Source organism: Drosophila santomea, chromosome 2L (assembly GCF_016746245.2).
Source record: "Drosophila santomea strain STO CAGO 1482 chromosome 2L, Prin_Dsan_1.1, whole genome shotgun sequence".
Taxonomy (NCBI): domain Eukaryota; kingdom Metazoa; phylum Arthropoda; class Insecta; order Diptera; family Drosophilidae; genus Drosophila; species Drosophila santomea.
The window spans coordinates 861904-879607 of NC_053016.2; the positions used below are offsets into that span (position 1 = coordinate 861904).

At 48.3% G+C, this 17704-nt stretch overlaps 5 protein-coding genes across 10 annotated transcripts; 3 read left to right on the forward strand and 2 right to left on the reverse strand.

Annotated features, from left to right (window-relative positions):
* Positions 1 to 58: 58 nt before the first annotated feature.
* LOC120457942 (WW domain-binding protein 4) lies at positions 59 to 1539 on the reverse strand. Its single transcript, XM_039645451.1, has 4 exons — positions 1390 to 1539; positions 1259 to 1331; positions 478 to 1202; positions 59 to 400 (listed from the first exon to the last, which is right to left on the reverse strand). Coding segments are annotated over exons 1-4 (1017 nt in total). The 5' UTR covers positions 1392 to 1539; the 3' UTR covers positions 59 to 183.
* Positions 1540 to 1582: 43 nt separating this feature from the next.
* LOC120457953 (probable serine hydrolase) lies at positions 1583 to 3347 on the forward strand. Its single transcript, XM_039645462.2, has 3 exons — positions 1583 to 1791; positions 1977 to 2063; positions 2331 to 3347. The coding sequence occupies exons 1-3, from the start codon at positions 1722 to 1724 to the stop codon at positions 3167 to 3169; spliced, it is 996 nt and encodes a 331-aa protein (XP_039501396.1). The 5' UTR covers positions 1583 to 1721; the 3' UTR covers positions 3170 to 3347.
* A 933-nt stretch (positions 3348 to 4280) lies between these two features.
* On the forward strand, positions 4281 to 5054 carry LOC120454430. Its single transcript, XM_039639724.2, has 3 exons — positions 4281 to 4448; positions 4511 to 4634; positions 4686 to 5054. Exons 1-3 carry the CDS (start codon positions 4375 to 4377, stop codon positions 4926 to 4928), a joined length of 441 nt encoding a protein of 146 aa, XP_039495658.1. The 5' UTR covers positions 4281 to 4374; the 3' UTR covers positions 4929 to 5054.
* Positions 5055 to 6102: 1048 nt separating this feature from the next.
* Positions 6103 to 10877, forward strand: LOC120447857. 4 transcript variants are annotated; one of them, XM_039629476.2, is made up of 4 exons: positions 6103 to 8144; positions 8316 to 9337; positions 9768 to 10361; positions 10442 to 10877. In XM_039629476.2, exons 2-4 carry the CDS (start codon positions 9249 to 9251, stop codon positions 10707 to 10709), a joined length of 951 nt encoding a protein of 316 aa, XP_039485410.1. In that variant the 5' UTR covers positions 6103 to 8144; positions 8316 to 9248; the 3' UTR covers positions 10710 to 10877. The 4 variants fall into 4 exon arrangements, with proteins under 4 accessions (XP_039485410.1, XP_039485425.1, XP_039485417.1 ...); XM_039629491.2 differs by having other exon boundaries at positions 9074 to 9337; XM_039629483.2 differs by having other exon boundaries at positions 6103 to 6643.
* Positions 10878 to 10926: 49 nt separating this feature from the next.
* On the reverse strand, positions 10927 to 17579 carry LOC120447837 (epidermal growth factor receptor kinase substrate 8-like protein 2). 3 transcript variants are annotated; one of them, XM_039629451.1, is made up of 6 exons: positions 17286 to 17579; positions 13502 to 13898; positions 13298 to 13441; positions 11648 to 13228; positions 11399 to 11578; positions 10927 to 11337 (listed from the first exon to the last, which is right to left on the reverse strand). In XM_039629451.1, exons 2-6 carry the CDS (start codon positions 13847 to 13849, stop codon positions 11245 to 11247), a joined length of 2346 nt encoding a protein of 781 aa, XP_039485385.1. In that variant the 5' UTR covers positions 13850 to 13898; positions 17286 to 17579; the 3' UTR covers positions 10927 to 11244. The 3 variants fall into 3 exon arrangements, with proteins under 3 accessions (XP_039485385.1, XP_039485393.1, XP_039485379.1); XM_039629459.2 differs by lacking the exon at positions 17286 to 17579 and adding an exon at positions 17067 to 17192; XM_039629445.1 differs by lacking the exon at positions 17286 to 17579 and adding an exon at positions 14018 to 14064.
* Positions 17580 to 17704: the final 125 nt, after the last annotated feature.

Sequence of the window (17704 nt, forward strand, 5' to 3'; positions counted from 1 at the left end):
TAAATCCAATATTTTAAACTGAATTCCCTAAGCCGGGGAGCTAATACATCTGCAACAATAGCTTTATGAAATCCTATATTATTTGAACGCATCTCACTTTGTAATTGTTATAAGCAAACACTTAAAAACCTAAACATCTCTTATGCCTAACCATATCTAATAAATATGGAGTCCAAAGAGTCTTTAGTCCTCGACGCGCTGACGGCTGTTTCCCTTCTTGATGAACTTCCTCTTGAAGGTGGCAGGCGCAGTGGCGGCTGTCTCCGCATCCAGACCGCCTATCGTCTTCTCCTTGAACTTCTTGACTGGTGGTTCTGGTTCAGTGGAGGCGGAAACCACGGGAGCAGCAGTGTAGTAATCCGTTTTGGGTAGCTGCCAATCGATGGGCTCCTCAGGCGCTCTACAAAAATCATAATCAGTTTCAGTAAATAAAAGAAAACCGAGTAAACAGCATGGATTCAATTGTTAAGGCCTTACTTCACTTCGACAGTTTGCCACTGCCCAATCTCCTTGGTGGCCGCCTCCTCCTCTGTTTTGAATGTCTGACGCCTCTCTTCCTTCTGCTTCTTTTCCTTGGGATTATCGGTCTTGCGGAAGGCTTTCATCTTCTCCCGATTCACCCTCGCCACTTCCTCGTCGGCATTGGCGCGAAACTTGAGGGATTCCTGCGCCTGGGAGATCTCCTGCTGATCGATGGCCAGTTGGTTGATGCGCTCGTACTCCTCGTAGGACAGATAGCCCTCCTTCGGCGGCTTCCAGACGGATTCATTGGTCTTCACGTTCCAGTAGTAGGTGTGTCCTTCGTCCGACTTGCCCTCCACCCAGAGCGAGGCTTCGGGAGCGGCTGTTTCGCTGGTCACCTTGCCGGGAGCCACCCGCCTCTGGTCCTCTTCCTCGTCGGAGAGTCCTTCCAGGCGCATGGGGTCCACTTGGCGGGATCTTCCAGCCGATGACTGAGCTCCGCCTGAAGAGGAAGCAGAGGCGGTCGCCCTCATCACCGTATTGATGGACCGCGCGGTCATGTCGCCGCGGGAATGCACATCCTGGGCGTACGACTTCATGGCCGCCTCCTCCATCTTGCGGATCTCCGCGTCCATTTTCTGGCGTTCCCGCTCCGATTTCTCGCTGTTGCGACTGATGTCGGTGATCCTTTTGGCCACATTCAGCTTGTGCCGCTTGCCACTCTCGTGGAAGGCGACGCTCTGCGGGATTAGGAGTCATTGGTGTGAGGAATAGAGCCTTTATTTCATAAACTCACCGCCTTGTTGTCGCTTAGCCAGCATTTGCAGAAGTCGCAGAACTTCCGCTCGTTTGACTTCCAGTACTCCGTCCTGTTGGGATCGAGGGTTAGCTATTGTTATAGCTGGTGTGAAAAAAGAGTAAACTTACATGTTGATTTCACAGCTAAATTGCCTAAAACGCGAGAAATATTAAATTTTGTTTGCAATCGCAAATGAAAACAATGTGCGGTAGTTGCCACCTAGTCGAGAATGGTTTGCGCTCAGTGCTGAGCATAACCCACAATAGCCTGGTATCTGGCTTTCTAAACATTCCTAGTCATTCTGACATCTCTGTCAATACCTATCGACAATCGAATTCAGCGGATCGGGAAACTTTGCGAAACTAAGTTTAGTTAGTCGCTCTTTGAGATTCCCCGAGGCAGGAGCTCGCCCGATCCGCGTCCAGCATTACGGAGCACTACTTCCGAGCAGCAATTAGCCATGGGCCAGACACGCGTGGCAACAACAACAGCGACGCCATCTCCATCGGCGTCACCTGCGCCAGAAACAAGTGAGTAAGCCGGAGGAGGAAGTCGTGGTCAGGTCAGCAATTCGCACGCTCTGCGCACCTGAGTCCGAAGTTTTCGCTGGTTGCGCTTCACCTGGCTTACGGGCGATTTCACCAGACACACTTTCGTCACAGCTTGCTTTTGTTTTAGTCTTGCTAATGTGAATGTGGATTCCCCTTGTTTTCAGATGGCCAGACGGAGGAGCCCCTGCAGCTGCTGGGCGAGGACAGCTGGGAGGAGTTCTCTATTGCCGTTCCCTGGGGAACCGTTGAGGGTGAGTCCCCTGCAAGCCGTTTCCTTATCAACATCATCGACCATTCATGGCAATCTGACGTGATTTTTTTTGTGACGCAGCTGCGCGAAAAGAAAACTATTTTGATAGTTTCGGCGGACTAAAAATGTTTAGGCTACTTGACCACACAACGCTATCTCTTTACTTTTTGAAACATCATCCGATTCCTCGCTACTATTAGCATGCACGTGATAAATATAAGTTATGTACCTTTTCTTTCTGTGAACTAATTGATTTTCCCGCTTGCAGCCAAGTGGTGGGGCTCGAAGGAGCGGCAGCCCATCATCGCCCTGCACGGCTGGCAGGACAACTGCGGCAGCTTCGACAGGCTGTGCCCCTTGCTTCCGGCGGACACCTCCATCCTGGCCATCGATCTTCCCGGGCACGGCAAGTCCTCGCACTATCCGATGGGCATGCAGTACTTCATCTTCTGGGACGGCATATGCCTAATTCGCCGCATAGTGCGCAAGTACAACTGGAAGAACGTCACCCTGCTGGGCCACTCGCTGGGCGGAGCTCTGACCTTTATGTACGCGGCTAGCTTTCCCACGGAGGTGGACAAGCTGATCAACATCGATATCGCGGGTCCCACGGTGCGCGGCACTCAACGGATGGCGGAGGGCACTGGCAGGGCGCTGGACAAGTTCTTGGACTACGAAACGCTGCCTGAGAGCAAGCAGCCCTGCTACTCGTACGACGAGATGATCAAACTGGTGCTGGACGCGTACGATGGCTCCGTGGATGAGCCTTCGGTTCGGGTGCTGATGAACAGGGGCATGAGGCACAATCCGAGCAAGGATGGCTACCTGTTTGCCAGGGATCTGCGGCTGAAAATCAGCCTCCTGGGCATGTTCACCGCGGAGCAGACGTTGGCCTACGCGCGCCAGATTCGCTGTCGCGTGCTCAACATCCGGGGCATTCCCGGTATGAAGTTCGAGACGCCACAGGTGTATGCGGATGTGATTGCCACGCTGCGGGAGAATGCCGCCAAGGTGGTCTACGTTGAGGTGCCTGGCACCCATCACCTTCACCTGGTCACCCCAGAGCTAGTGGCGCCCCATGTCAACCAATTCCTGAAGGAGGCGTGAGCTGCTATCGGGATTGAGTAGCAAATTACTTAAGTAGACGGATAGGTAGAGAATACTGTATGTATATAGTTAGTGTATTTCATCCCACATGTGATGTGACAGTGAACAAAGGTATGTGCCCGATTTGCGCGGATCTAAATATTATGACAGATAATAAACACAAATTATGGTCAAACAAGGTAGTGCCTTTTCGTCACAACTTGGTAGGCTTTTGCCACTTGGACTTTGAGCGGCGAGTTTAGCTAAATATCTTCAACAGATATCTCTTCATGGCTACTATTCTCCTTTTGGCAAGTCATAATTAAAAACACTTTTATGTTATTGAGGTGTTTAGCGAGTCATCATTACAATTCAATTTGAAACCTGGTGAAAGACTCTTAATATTAAATATCTCTATTTAATTGAGACCCATACCTTTTCTCGACCTTTGAACCAAAACATGGATACTTGATGGTATTGAAGGTCCCATAAGATATCACAAGCTATAATCACCCTTAGTCGCTAAAGTAGATAAAAGAAATTTAAGTTCGTCGCGCCTAAAGTCGTAATTTGATCAAACAGAGATTATAGCCTGAAGGTGTAAAGACCGGAAAAGGTTCCACCCAGACAATATACTTTCGTCTCCAAGATAATGCTGGCATACAAATATCTTCCATGGAAAATAAAGCGGATATAACAACTTATGGATCATACGATATGAACTGAAAATTAATTTGGAACAGCAAACTAATATTTCTATGGCAAGATAGTTGACAAAATTGGTTTATTCCACAATATAATAAATCTTGTGGAGATAAACTATCGCATTTTCCTATGTAATTACTTTCGCATTTATTGGCTATGCAGATAAAGCTGAACTGATTGCAACCAACTGATATGGAAATAGGGTTCTAATTGTACACCCATTAATACTCTGAAAATTGTTATGCTTTACGATATTATGTTGCTCATGTTAATTTATTTTGAAATCAAATTAACTTTACTTTAAAGTGTAAATTAATATTTTCAAATTCTTAGCAAAATACCGTTGGACCTTAAGGGTTAACACTACCGTTATATTTATCTATCCATGTGGCAACTCTTTCTCTGCCTCCATAAGTTTCCAAGCAGCTGGCAACGCCCGGTAACGGCCACAACAAAGTACCGTTGCATGGCAACTCTTTTGTTTGGACTTTGTTTACAAAATCCGTTTGCAAGGCCGCACAATGGACCTCATCAAGGAGATTAACGACAAATACATGGCCCTCGAGGCGGAGATCGACCAGAAGCTGGAGAAGGTGTAGGTTGGCCCTGGTAGAGTGCAAGGATATACAAGGTTATATACATTGAGCTACTTCTTAGGCAAGCCGAGGAACTGAAACTGGAGCGGCAGAACGAGCAGCTGGCCGAGACCTCAATCTGTGCACCTGCTCCCAAGATTTTGTCTTACGAGGAGGCTCTCCTGCGGAATACCAACACCTTGAAGGTGAGCCATCTCCTAGGGTATCATAGGAGCTCACGGACATTACCATTTCAGGCTCTGGAAATAGCCAAGGCCCGTTTGAGATCGCGCTCCACCTACTCCCCGGTGGAGAAACTGCTCCAACAAGCCCTGCACAACTACCGAAAGGAGCTGGAGAGTCTGCAGGATGCGGTGGATGAGCGCCAGGACCAGGAGAGACCAGAAGACCGGAAGGAGGAGGAGGAGGAGGAGGAAAACCTGTATGAACTGGTCATGCAGAATGTGATGGAAGCCAAGAGGCAGCAGACCGACCTATAAGACATGTATTTCCCTGGAACTCGAGCAGTTCGTGTGGCCATATATGATCTAGTTGTATATATTGTTCACAAGCTAGACATTGCCAAGCTGAATAAACAGGCCGCAAGTGCACACATTTGCTAGAAATTGAATCGAGAATGGAAGAATGGGAATGGGAATGCCGGGTGAAATGGGGTGTATGCTCACTTTCTGTTCCCACTTAAAACAATGATCAAAATGGAGCAAACAACGGATGACGAAACGCAGCCGAAGCGGACAACCTTGTCGCCATCCCAATCATCTAAGTGGCCGATCGACGACGATGTTCCCACCCTCGACGTTATCGCCGCTGGAAATATATATCTGCCAAGGCGAGAAGATATCACCCAGAGTCAGGTAACATCAGAGCAAACACATTTACCTAATTAGTTGGCCATCTAACCACTTGGACATCCCCAAATCTGTCCGGAGCAGGCCGAAAGGAAGCCCAGGCAATCAACTTGGGTAATAAATCAATTAATGACACTCCGTCTCGTGCAAACATCAAAGAACATTATGGCTGGGTTCTCCTGGCATGTTCGCCTTGTCTTCTGATAAAGTCGCCGGCGACAGCGGCAGTGTGGAGCAGATCGCTCCAGCGACTGGAGTTGTCACTTGTCACAGGTACAGCTGAGGGCAAAAAGATGTGCCCAATAATCAGATTTGGAGGTACTACTTTAGCATAACCCCTTACATTATAGAAGTAAGTATTGTAATACCATCATTGGAAGTAAGTTTGACACATAAGATGTCATGGTATTCCTTCCTGTTTTAGATATTAACGTAATGAGGATCCAATCACTTGAGCACTATAGTAGTGACCTCAGCTGTGAGTTGGCTTGAATGGATGCGCACGACCGGGTCGCAGGTAAAGGAAGCGGGCGGGGGCGAGGGCGAGCACCCTCACCTGTGAGCGCACTACCTGTGCTGATAAGGCCAGCCACGACGGAATCTATTGAGACAAATTGTGGGGCGACACCTCCATATTCATTTCCACTGGCACTGGCACTGGCATTTCCATTTCCATGCCGTTCAGCCGTTCTCTTCAGCCCTTCGGCTACGTTGACAGCAGCGTTTAATGGCCAATACAAAGACAGCACGCACGCTCGGGTGTGAGTGCTATCTCGAGAATATCACCCACTTTCTGCTCCAGTTCAATATTTCATATTTATTTGCTTTCCGTTTCTGTTTTTCGGCTCTCCCTCCGCTCTCCCGAGCTCCTTGCACTCGCACCTGTACAGGTGAGATATGGACAGCCGATCGACGACACGGGGTGCACTTCGTGGGCCCCGATTCTTCGTCGGGAGCTGGTGTTTTAAACTTCACCGTCAAATCCGACGTTTCAGTTACGTTCCGAGTCGCGACAAGTGCATGTAGTGCCGCCCCGATCCCAGCGATCGCCAAGATATGGGCCACTCAGTGTGGAAGGTGCCTACGTGTAGCTACTCCGCTCCATGGAGCCATCCGAGTCCCGGGCAGCGAATTACTTGGGCCAAGGGAATGCAAACTGTGATGCCTAGTAGTTTGTTCGTTTGGCTTAAGTTATTTTCATGTCCGACTAAAGCGCCACGTGGTGGAGATCGGTTCTAATCGGATCGGATTGGATATTCATGGTGCATGTGGTATCTCTCAATCAAGGAATCGGGTGAACTAGTGCGTTGGCCACGCTTGGGCATCCTAACTGGCTACGTCATCAGGTGAGGATCGGGGTGTGTGTGAGTGTGAGTGTGAGCACCTGAGCAGCGCCTCCTCGAAGCCCCATCGATCTGGAATGATTAGCCTGGCGCTGATACCGAAGAGCGACGTGATTCGCTCCGCTCCCAAAAAGTAGACGCCGGCTGATTAATTCCGCCGCCATAGTCGGCTTCCGTTTGGTTTTCGGAGTCCGATTCCGAATTCGAATCCGTATCCGAATGGAGCACTGCTCTTCGGATGGGCGTTCGGGTTCGGGCTGGGAATCGACTCCACTTGGTGCGCTGGCACGGTCTCTCGGGCCGTAAACCCATTATCACTATATTGGTTGTACGATTTGCGGATCCGTCGCCAGTTGGCCGACTGTAAAATCTGATTTTTGTAGACGTGTCGTCGCTTCGCCACAACCGATTCGATATGGCTGGGGAAACTGACTTGGGAACGAGATAAGAACTCTGGTCTGGAAAGGCACAGAGAGAAAAACAGAGACATATGGTGATCATTTCGAAGATCTATCATCACACCACCCAGGACTGAATTGATATGTGGAAATATTCAAAGGGTTGAATTGAACTGGGGGGATATGAAAAGATATCCTTTTGATAGCGACTTGAAATTGAGGTATCTATGTTATCCTGGGAGCATTAAGTTGGTTTTTCCCAGTGCAGTGGGGTAGCAAAGGGTTTCTGGGTAGGACAAACGTGGCACTCGGCGAGTGTAAGGCGAAAAGGTAGCCGAAACCAAACTGATAATTGTGCAACGTACACAAACCTTGCTCGCATTGCTCCACTTGCTCGCGGGTTATCAGTTGGAGTGACAAGCGGAAATTAAAGTTGAAATCGACACGATTATTTCATTAGTTCTGTTTAGTTTGCGAAGGGCCGAACAAGTGAGCATATGCCCGGGGGGTGGAAGTGGGTGGTATCCGAAAGGTCGGGCAGGAGTCGGCAAGGTCACCCGGATGTTTATATTCGGCAGTCTAGTTGCCGATTGACGGATTGATTGTCAGTGGCCATAACTAACCAATTAGCGATTGCCATTCGTAGCAGGCAAAGCCAGGCACATCCTTGGGTGGTTGGATCGGGTGGGTTGGACCTGCTGCCTCACCAGGTGGCTCGGGTGCTCCAAGGTGAAACGCAATCAGAAATAAGTGCGCCCAGCCAAGTCGAGTTAAGCTGGAGACTTGGACCCAATTCCATCAGGTGCAAGCGACAGAAACAGCGAAGACAAACAGAGGCCACGTTTTCGCTAAGGGGAGTACAGTGAAGCCTCCAAAAAGGGTTCAGTTTCGCAGAAAGCCGCCTTAATCCTAGATATTGTTCAAAAATAAGGCTAATAAAACACAAAACTCCGATTAGATATATACTCTGGTCAGCTTTAAGGAGCTTCCACTGTTGGAGGGCACGAGTGGAACCCTGGGAAGATGTCATTGGTTTGGACGTGGACGAAAGCGAAAGGTGTAGACGCAGACAGAGACGGAGACAGAACTTCAGCGAATATGCCAAGGTACGTCAAAAGAAATGAATTACCCCGGACTGGAGTCGAAGGCTCGAGGGGAGGGGGATGTCTCGAGGAGGGAGTGGAAAAGTGCTCCAGCCCCCAAGTCGCACTTTACTGCAAATGCAAAAACTTTAGACAGGGAATCAATTGTTGTTACCTTGTTTTATTTCGCCCAAGACACGCAACAACAATGGAACCGTCAAAAGGGAGAGGCCAAGATGGAGAACACGGCGAGAAGACATTCTAATACTCGTAGTACAATGCCTCGGGTCGACAGGGCGTATTAAAATGTAGCAGCATGATATTCATAAAAAGGATATGAGCAACCATCAAAGAGTCCTTATCAATAGAGCTCCAGCAAGTAAAACTCCTCCAACTTGCAATTCTAGATCACAAACCCATAATATGCTTTGTATTTTTATAACCAGTAGCTTGCGAGGTTATATGCGCAATAAATTTTATGATCGGAAATTTGTATGCGATAAGTACTGTTTCGAGTTAGGATCATAAATGTTTTATCTTCGAAAAAAGTATTTGATTTTGCTTATGGTATAAGTGCTACGATGATGATCAAATACTTAAAGTTTAAGCAAAAATAGGGATAACAACTCATTGCAGGCTAGTTTTTCTCGCAGTGCCTCTGGTAACTAGCAACAAATGGGCAGTCGGCAGTTGGGGGCGTGACAGCAACCGTGAAAAGAACTCGAGGATGACAGTTATGGGTTACAAAGGCAAGGATTGAATCAAATAAATAAACGCGCAAGGTTCTCGTCATGGAGCGCGGCTCACTGGGTCGGATACAGGGGGCGGGGATTTATATGGGATTCGATTGAACGGGTTGAGCTGGGGATTCGGGCATGGGCATTGGCATGGGCCTGGGGGTAACCTTACCACGTCCACGTCCACGTCCATGTCAAGTTTGCATGCGGCTGCAGGTAATTCCCCATTTCACCCGCCTTTACATAATCACAACAAATGAACGAGGAAAGGCGACGGATGGCGAATCTATTAGCATAAGGGCGCATAAAACGGCGCCGTATTTGGATCCGGCTGGATTCCATCGAGGATTCGCACTCGTCGACTCAGTTGCAGTGGAGCCGTGGAGCCGCGATGAACGTCTGGAAAGCAAAGGTCCTAACGGAAGTCCCCTTCGGACACGTCCTCATCGTCAGTGGGCGCGTCAAGCCTCATCCGAATAAGTAAATTATATCCTTGGGATACCCGGTTCTCCAGGAAAAGAATATTACTGTACCGCTTTCATCTGAGTTAAGGTTTAAGTTTCTAGCCATCAAACAGAGACAGTGGGTTTAGTTATTCCAGCTAAATTATGTTTTCAACACTATATATACGTGTCAAGCTGTTGAATTCATAAATTATCAAGCAACTAATTCCAATTAGTTCAATTACTTATTGCGATTAGGTATAAACTGTATTCAAGTTATCCGATAATTGACTAAACAATGCAATTCTAATGCCAACGAAAAACTTTCAAGGCTCTGCCAGAGATTTGCCTTCATGCATATAACTGAAGTTGGTATCCTTAGCGAAGTGGAGTGCCGAGTATCCTTGACCCTCATGAACTCAAAATCCTTCATTTCTCACTAACGAAACCTCTCGAATTGCGGACAGAATTTCGCTGGACCTAACGGATAATGTGAACGCGCAGAACGAGAGCGAAACGGTGTTCCTGAAGATCGAGGCCAACTTCCGCGAGGGCCAGATCATCCGCAGCATGTTCCAGCCGGGCGAGGGATGGCAGCAGGAGGAGATCTCCAAGAACTGGAAGTGCGACGGCCCCAAGAATCCGCTGCAGCCGGGCCAGAGCTTCACCTTCCGGGTGGCGGTGCTGCAGCGATGCTTCGAGATCTACGTGAACGATCAGTTGTACGGGTCCTTCGAGTTTGTGAAGTTCCCCAAGCAAATCAACTACGTGCGCACCTACGGGGACTTCGAGAAGATCACTCAGTTCCACCACCGCATGCTCTTTCCGCTCGTCTTCCCCAGAACGCTCATGTGTCCGGACAAGGTGGCCTTCCAGAGCGACGTGCCCAGGCGATACGAAACCGGTACTGTGGTGGCCATGGAGTGCATCGCCAAGGGGCCACCGACCACGGAGTTCTCCATATGCTTCCAGTGCAACGACACCGGGAGGACGGTGCTCCGGTTCCACGTGAACTTCGATCGGACAACGGTGTCACGCAGCTACCAGCGCGAGGACAACAGGTACAATGGAGTCCAAGACTCCAATACGTACATTTAGCTAAATTTGAATAGAAGTCTTTAACTTTACATACTTGTTCTAGCTTTGCCTTAAGCGACGAGGAGACCGAGGGCGAATTCCCATTTGTGCGCGGAAAGCTCTTCAAGATCGCCTTTGGGCTCGGGGATCGGGCTTTCCTGATCGCCGTCAACGGGCAGTACTTCACCTACTACAACTTCCCCGGACGCCCCTTCTCCATATCCACCCTGAAGTGTTTCACCAACGAAGTGGGCGACTTCGCCGTGAGGAGCATGGAGTACCACTCGGATTCCCCGCTTCTGTCCCGCGTGGAGAAGTTGTCCATCATTTAATCGAAAGTGATTCCTGTAGTCTTCTATAATCGATTCGATTTCTCGTAGTATGCTCTTTGTTCAATCGTTGGCTTTGATCACCGTACAGCACCAGTTAACTTCTTCTTGTGAGCATATAAATAAAGCAAAGCAGCTCTCCAAACTTACAAAGTAATATATAATTCCTAGCAATTAACCTATAGTGTTATTCTCGGCTACAATTATTCACAACAGGGGATCCTTTGGATATAATTTTATTAAAACAAATTATTGCCGGCGCCTCCCCTTTTTGCCTGGATCAGCATCAGCTTAAGCATCCGCATCAGCAGGAGCCACGTGCTGCTCAACAGCTCCCATCTGGAGCTCAACTTAGGTTAGTCTTAAGGTTAGTTCTGGTTTGCACACTCCTGCGAGCGAGTGCAAGGTATGGGAGCCAATCCGATCGCTGGTGACCTGGATTAGCATCCTAGACGGAACTGCTGATGTCTGTCTCTCTATAACGCTAGATTCTCACTACGGAATATGTGTATATGTATATGGTAATCGTATGTCGATCCTAGAAGTAGCGGAACTCGCCCTTCTTGCCCAGATGCTTGCTGCGCATCATGTCGGTGGGATCCGGCGATCGCTGTTCCATGCCGGGATTATCCTGGGTTAAGATAATTCTGTTAGCAAGTCTAGCTATGAATCGAGTTGCCATCTTTACTCACCCCTGATCGCGATTTGTTGCCCGGACCCGTAGGACCCGCCTGCGGCTGCTGTTGTTGCCCGTAGAACTGGGCTCCATCTCCATCCCCGAAGTTGAAGGGGGTCACAATCGTGTGCGGCACGTGGGCCACCTGGCCCCGCATGTTGCGCGCCTTCCACCACTTTCGGGTGTCGTCAAGGATCTAAAGTTCAGAAGAGATGGTTAGTGAACAGAACCCAGGTGAGCAACGTTGGGTGGGTGAGTAACGTACCTCCAAGTATTCGCCTCGCATCACGCTAAGCTCCTTGTCGTTGTTGGCGGTGCGCGGATAGGTGACCAGCACAATCTTGGCTCCCGTCGCCTGCAGATCCTCCAGCCAGGACTCGAGCATCTGGTCATCGCTGACGTTCGGCAGACCCCTGCCTCCACCGCCCAACTCAGACGAGGGCCCTGGGCCTGCTCCTCCTCCGTAGCCGTTTCCACTGCGAGACTCCCTCGTGTGCAGATTCTGCAAACCAGCTGTGATGGCGCTGAGGGTGGGTCCAGCTCCTGGTCCATGGCCATGACCATGTCCATGTCCCGCTGCTCCGCCGCCTCTGCCTTCAATCGAGTCGAACGATAGCTCGCTGCGGGCGTTAAAGTCGGACGCGCTGATGGCTCCCGTCCGATCTCTGTCGCGTTCCCTTTCCCTCTCCCGCTCCCTCAACCCTTCGTTGCCGTGGTGGATGGTGTACTTCTCGATACCCATGGCCATGTTCATCCCGTTCCCCGAGTCGTAGTCATCGTAACCGCCCCCTCCACGACCATTTAGTCCGGATCCAGCCTGGACCTCGAGTCTGCGCTTGCTTACATGAGCGGGCGGGGAATTTGGTGCTGGCTCCAGTTCATCGTTGATCAAATAGTCCGGTGACCAGCCGTCAAGGAAGACCGGATGGTAGGATCCAACGTCATCCTTCCACTGATCTCGCGGAATAACCCAGGCATCGCCCAACGAGCGCCACAGCTCCGTTTCCTTGCTGGTTACACAGTTGATGAGCAGGTTGATGGCCTCTCTGGTCAGCAGGGGATTGACCACGCGCGCCGGCAGCTGTGACTCGTAGTACGTGTCGCTGGAGGCCTCCACAATCAGAGCTAGCGGCGTGAAGAGGAAGTGCACCAGCTCGGGGGCGTTGGGATCATGGATGTGCGCCTTTAGCTTTGCCAGCAGGTTAAACGACAGCTTAAACTTGGCAAAGATGTCCACGAATTCCTTCTCGTGGGGTGGCCGCGTCCTCAAAGTGAGCAATCCCTCCCCCGGATCCCTTTTCTTCGACTTCCGATTGCGACGCCGACGCTCCAGTTCCCGGGAAGCGGCAGCGGCGTGCTGAAGACGAGCTATGAACTTCTCGATGTCATCGAAACAGTGATTCAGCACTGCCACATCCCGCTCGTACTTCTCGCTGGACGTGGAGCTAGTCTCATCACGCTCCGTAGCGCCACCGCCACCAATCCCGCCGTGTTCCGAATCCGTCTCGCCACTAATGTGGGCCACGTCGTCGCCAGAGACTCCAACTCCAGCACGGATTCCATACTGCTCCATGCTGCTCCTTTGGTGCATGTGGTGGTGGCTTTCGCGCTCTCGGTCTCGATCCCGCTCCCTCTCGCGCTCTGCCCGCTGCTCCCTGTGCTGGTGCAACTCCACTCTACTATGCGACGAGGACGAGGAGGTTTTGCTCATCATCATGGCCATGCTGGAGGCACCTCCGCCGCCTCCGGATTGCGTGGGTGTGGCACCGCGCTGCTGCGTTATCATCTTGCCGCTTCTCAGCTGCTTCAGATCCTCAACTAGGTGAACGGCGGACACGCTTTGTGACTGCAGGGATAAAGCATTTGATTAATATAGAAGATCCGGTCATAACATTCTACTGTAATTATTTCTTACCTGGAATATGTGCATCTCGGAGCGAGAACCTCCGCCTCCGGATACGATAAAGACCAGAATGTTGTTGTATAGCTCCATGGCGTCATTCGAGGTGAATGCGGTGGGCTCCTGAACCAAGGAGGCGGGGAATCTTTCGATGATGTTCTGGAAGGCAAGGATGAATATAAGTTCCAAAATAATCATATCCAAGTTTCTGTAACTTACCCCCGTTTCATAGTCCATGATAAGCACCCACTGGTAGTCCAGACAGAGCTGCATCTTCTGCGACCAAATGCCCGTGGTCTTCTCCAGCTGAAGGAGGCGACGCATTCCGTCCGCCGGATACACGATGCCGGACTCCTTGTTCACTGTGAAGGTGGCCAGGTGTTCCAGCAGGTAGGTGGGCTTGTCGTGCAAATCGCTTTCCAGCCGCTCCCGCTCTTCACCACCTCCACTGCGATCGTCTCCGGAATAGTCTCCTCCTCCGCCGCCGCCTCCATGTGCACCGCCTCCTCTTAGGCTTCCGCTACTGTTGCCGGCACTGCCGCCTCCGTTCGAGTGGTGGTTCACCATGGTGTCTTCCGATCCCGGTACAGGCTTCGATCGACGCCTGGAGCTCCGTCTAAAAATAACAGTGTTTTTATTAGCTTCTTATTCTTATTCTTATTTTCGAAAATCAGGACATTTTTGGAAAAGACCAATAATTTTTATATTCCTTAATGAATTCACAATTTCAATTACCGTTTAAATGATGATCTTAGTAGCTTAAACATCAATTTAAATTTATATCGTTACCAAGTTATTTTACTTTTTCTCCTTATGTATTGCGAGCGTAACTATCACCATTGGAAAATATTATTTATAATTAGGTTTATGTTTTCTATTAATCATATTCATTCTTTTTTTCTAATGAATGACGAGCAAGTACACTATTTTCGACTAAATTTATCATGGGCCCGTACATAAGTAACTTGCAGGGGTGTGGTTGTGCCCCTTAGAAGTCTTGTTCCCAATTTGGACTCTCAAGATCTTGAAGTTTCCGATGACCAAGTCTGCGAGCTGCAATCTTATTAGTGTCGGATTCGAAAATTGGTCCTACAGAATGTGTTAAATCATTATGCTGTGTTTATTTTGTGCAGCTGAGACTAAGTCCCTCTGCATCCGAAGGCCCCTAATCCCGCCAAGCCACTTGGATATTGCGCAGCCAATCGTCTCTGACTCAGACCGCATTCCAATTCCAAGCCACCACTAGCTTTTAGCTTTGGCACACACACTCCAAACGATCCGCACATGGCCGCAATTATTCTCAAACTTTAACATTTCGTTGTTGGCTTGGATCAGCATTGGAATTCAAAAATCGCGCTACTTCCACTTCCCCAGGTTCTCCCTGTCACTGTCTCCACTTCTACTACACAGAAAATATCTTTGGATAGTTTACTTCCGATTATATTCATCCTAATATAATACAATTACAATTTGGGGAATATGTTTTCTATTTTTTTTTAAATAATCTTATCTTTAATTTATCGAACAAACAGCTTTAGTGACCGTTCTAAGTCACAGTAACATTCTTTTCAATATTCGGATTAAGCTATCCTATTTTTTCTGTGTAGCAAGTGAACACACCTGCAAAAGACACACACATACACACACGTGAAACTGAGATTTGCAAACACACTTTCTCGCTCCCTCTCGCTCTAACCCTCGGAGACTCTATCCAAACCGCTCCCTCGACTCAAGTGACAGCAACAACTTTTCCGCTGTTTTAGGCTGGGCTCAGACGCCGACCGCGACGCGGACTGCGCAGTCAACGGTGGCAGCGGCGTCGCATGCCTTTCTACACTAAACAAAAATCGCAACTCCTTACTGTATTTATAAAGATGGTGGGTGAAGAACCCCTTATTCTGGTTGTGATCACATTGAATTGCTCAATAAATTACATTCTCTAGAATGTAGTCCTGACAATATTTTGATTTTGGCAATATTTTCGATGGTATGAGCTGATCTACTTTTTTCGGTGTATCATTCCAGCAGTGACGCAGGGTCAACGGGCAGGGGAATGTGGAAAGGAGGTGTTTGTGTACTTGCAACAGGTGAAAGAGAAACTGTTGGGGGGTCAGCTGGAGTGCACTATCTGCTTACGATCTTGTCCAAACCGCAGTAAAATCGCAGTAAACAAACAAGGCGAAGTGCGCGTAAAAAAGAAAACACTGACCCACTACACCCCTGGAAATGTTTTGTTTTCGTTAAGTTGCGCCGCTGTGTTGTTATATTTCGCGTTTTATTGTTCGTACAAGCCCCAAATTGCATCACACTTGTGGAATTTGACAGATTCGTGTTTTCGCTCTCTACTCTGCAGCAGCAGCAGCAGCAGCTTAGAGGCCAATGACGAAACGTGATAAACATTATCGCAGTTGAATAACGTCGAAATAGTTGGGCTTCCATAAATCCAGCTTATAGAGAAAGTACTAGTGCTCGGTGATTTAGGGTTTAGTTGGGACATCAAACTAAACTTTTCAAATTCTAGAAACATCTACAAACATAATGCTAAATGAGATATCACTTTACTTAAGCATTGACAAGCCTAAGATAACATCACTACTTTTGTATCTCTAGATTCTAGACTATGAATCCAGACCTATGTAGATACAACATGTATCTACTATCTGTAAATAGTGGAAACTTATTAGCCTAGGTAAGGTAATCCCAGATACATAACTGCATTGGCATGTGAGTGCTCCGCAACAAAAACCGAAAAACTTGGAGACATGCTTCCATTTAGGCGAAGATAATTAATTGGGTCCTGATAAGCATGAGATGGGTATTAGGGCCTCAAATAATACAGACAGCTGGGATTTAGATAAAAAGGCGGCGTGCGGTACACTTGCCTTTTTATTTTATCTCGCATACTTCTTGGTTTACGAAGCAAATGGCAAAACAACAAATAACAATAGTTGTTTTTGCTGTTCTTTGGGTGGGAACCCGCTTTTGGGGCGGGGGAGGGCTGGAGGGGGATTCGAGACATCGACACCCCGATCCACACTATGGCCGTCCCCCTCGCGCGCATGCGTGGCAGGTAAGCTGATGTCTGTGTTTGCGCTGGTGTGTGCGGCTTGAAAAGGTATTTGTCTCCGTGTCTCCATCACCCCGGCACCCGCCACCCCCTCGTCAACTGCTGCAACTTTAGTTTTTGACCGACCGCATTTTTTAAGCTTTCTTTTCCACCTGTTTTCCGTTTTCCTCTCTCACTGTGCGCTGTTGATATTTCTTGAGTCTCTCTCACACACACACATGTCGCCTCCAAGCCGCACTCACACAGGTGAGGCTTCATAGTAATGTGCGTGTGCGGATATACAGTGGACCCCCAAACAAGTAAACTAATTGAAAGTACATAGTGCACACAGATTTAACATATAATCTTTTGACGAAGTAAATATATCGTCAATATATTGAAGTTCAAATATTCTAATTATTAATCTAACCAAACGCTGAAATCGGGAGGAGTGCATTTTTTAGATTTCCCGTAATTGAGGATTCGCTTTTTCGAGGCATCACAGTATGTACAAAAGTGGGAGCGGCGGCAGGTTTCGTATTGATTTTCAATGCTTTGTTCAATTCATTCACTAATTCACAGACACAGGCTCAATTCGCTATATGTATTATTCTAATTGACCGCATTTTCCGGTGAAATGTGTGATATACATATGCATGTGTATACACTCCCTTCACACACACACGCACAACACACAGGTATCGATATCACGTTAGCATTTCGATATCATCCTCTCACCTAACACATTCTTTTTCTAATTAGCACGAATCCGAATCTCTGTCACGTTTGCTTGGCATTTTAACTGGCTTTCGGGCTTATTTTTAGGGTTTAGCTTCGGTTTTAGCCGTTACAACTGCGATCACTCGAGCATTGTTTCAATTTTAATTCAAACATTAAAAGTAACTGTAGTTGAGCACTTAATCCTCTCTTCCTCTTCTTCTGCCACCTCCTTTTTACCTGTCTTCGCCGTTCTCTCCGTCCTTTTCTGGCAGCCGCCGCCTTTGGTCTAGTGCTTTCTCGCTTCTCTTCGATTTTTATTTTTAAGACGGCTTTCTTTCGCTCCGTTCTTTTTGATTCTCACAGACCGATTTTCTATTTTTTTGTCGCTTGTGGAAAATAAACGTACAAATAACAATAACCCCGCAACACCGTTGTTGTTGTGGCTTTTCAGTTACTGTTTTTGTTGTTTTTGTGGAACGCACGCGAGCGTCATCCGCTTTTTAAGCGCGGTTAGTACATGTCAGTCCGGTACCAGAAATCGTACTAACTTGGCTCATTCGATGGCCTTTTGAGTTGTTTGTATATTTTTGTATTAAGCCACTTGTTGAGAGAGTGCGGCAGAGAGAGAGAGAGAAAGAGAGATCTCTCTTTACACT

Coding starts and splice junctions, on each gene's coding strand:
- LOC120457942 (XM_039645451.1), bottom strand. Junction 1,203..1,258: donor GGCTAAGCGACAACAAGGCG/GTGAGTTTATGA, acceptor CTAATCCCGCAG/AGCGTCGCCTTCCACGAGAG. Junction 401..477: donor TGGCAAACTGTCGAAGTGAA/GTAAGGCCTTAA, acceptor TGATTTTTGTAG/AGCGCCTGAGGAGCCCATCG.
- LOC120457953 (XM_039645462.2), top strand. CDS start 1,722: ATGGGCCAGACACGCGTGGCAACAACAACAGCGACGCCATCTCCATCG. Junction 1,792..1,976: donor GTCACCTGCGCCAGAAACAA/GTGAGTAAGCCG, acceptor CCTTGTTTTCAG/ATGGCCAGACGGAGGAGCCC. Junction 2,064..2,330: donor TCCCTGGGGAACCGTTGAGG/GTGAGTCCCCTG, acceptor TCCCGCTTGCAG/CCAAGTGGTGGGGCTCGAAG.
- LOC120454430 (XM_039639724.2), top strand. CDS start 4,375: ATGGACCTCATCAAGGAGATTAACGACAAATACATGGCCCTCGAGGCG. Junction 4,449..4,510: donor GACCAGAAGCTGGAGAAGGT/GTAGGTTGGCCC, acceptor GCTACTTCTTAG/GCAAGCCGAGGAACTGAAAC. Junction 4,635..4,685: donor GGAATACCAACACCTTGAAG/GTGAGCCATCTC, acceptor TTACCATTTCAG/GCTCTGGAAATAGCCAAGGC.
- LOC120447857 (XM_039629468.2), top strand. CDS start 9,249: ATGAACGTCTGGAAAGCAAAGGTCCTAACGGAAGTCCCCTTCGGACAC. Junction 9,338..9,767: donor GTCAAGCCTCATCCGAATAA/GTAAATTATATC, acceptor AATTGCGGACAG/AATTTCGCTGGACCTAACGG. Junction 10,362..10,441: donor TACCAGCGCGAGGACAACAG/GTACAATGGAGT, acceptor TACTTGTTCTAG/CTTTGCCTTAAGCGACGAGG.
- LOC120447837 (XM_039629445.1), bottom strand. CDS start 14,049: ATGTTTAAGCTACTAAGATCATCATTTAAACG. Junction 13,229..13,297: donor CCGAGATGCACATATTCCAG/GTAAGAAATAAT, acceptor TTATCCCTGCAG/TCACAAAGCGTGTCCGCCGT. Junction 11,338..11,398: donor GCAACAAATCGCGATCAGGG/GTGAGTAAAGAT, acceptor ATCTTAACCCAG/GATAATCCCGGCATGGAACA.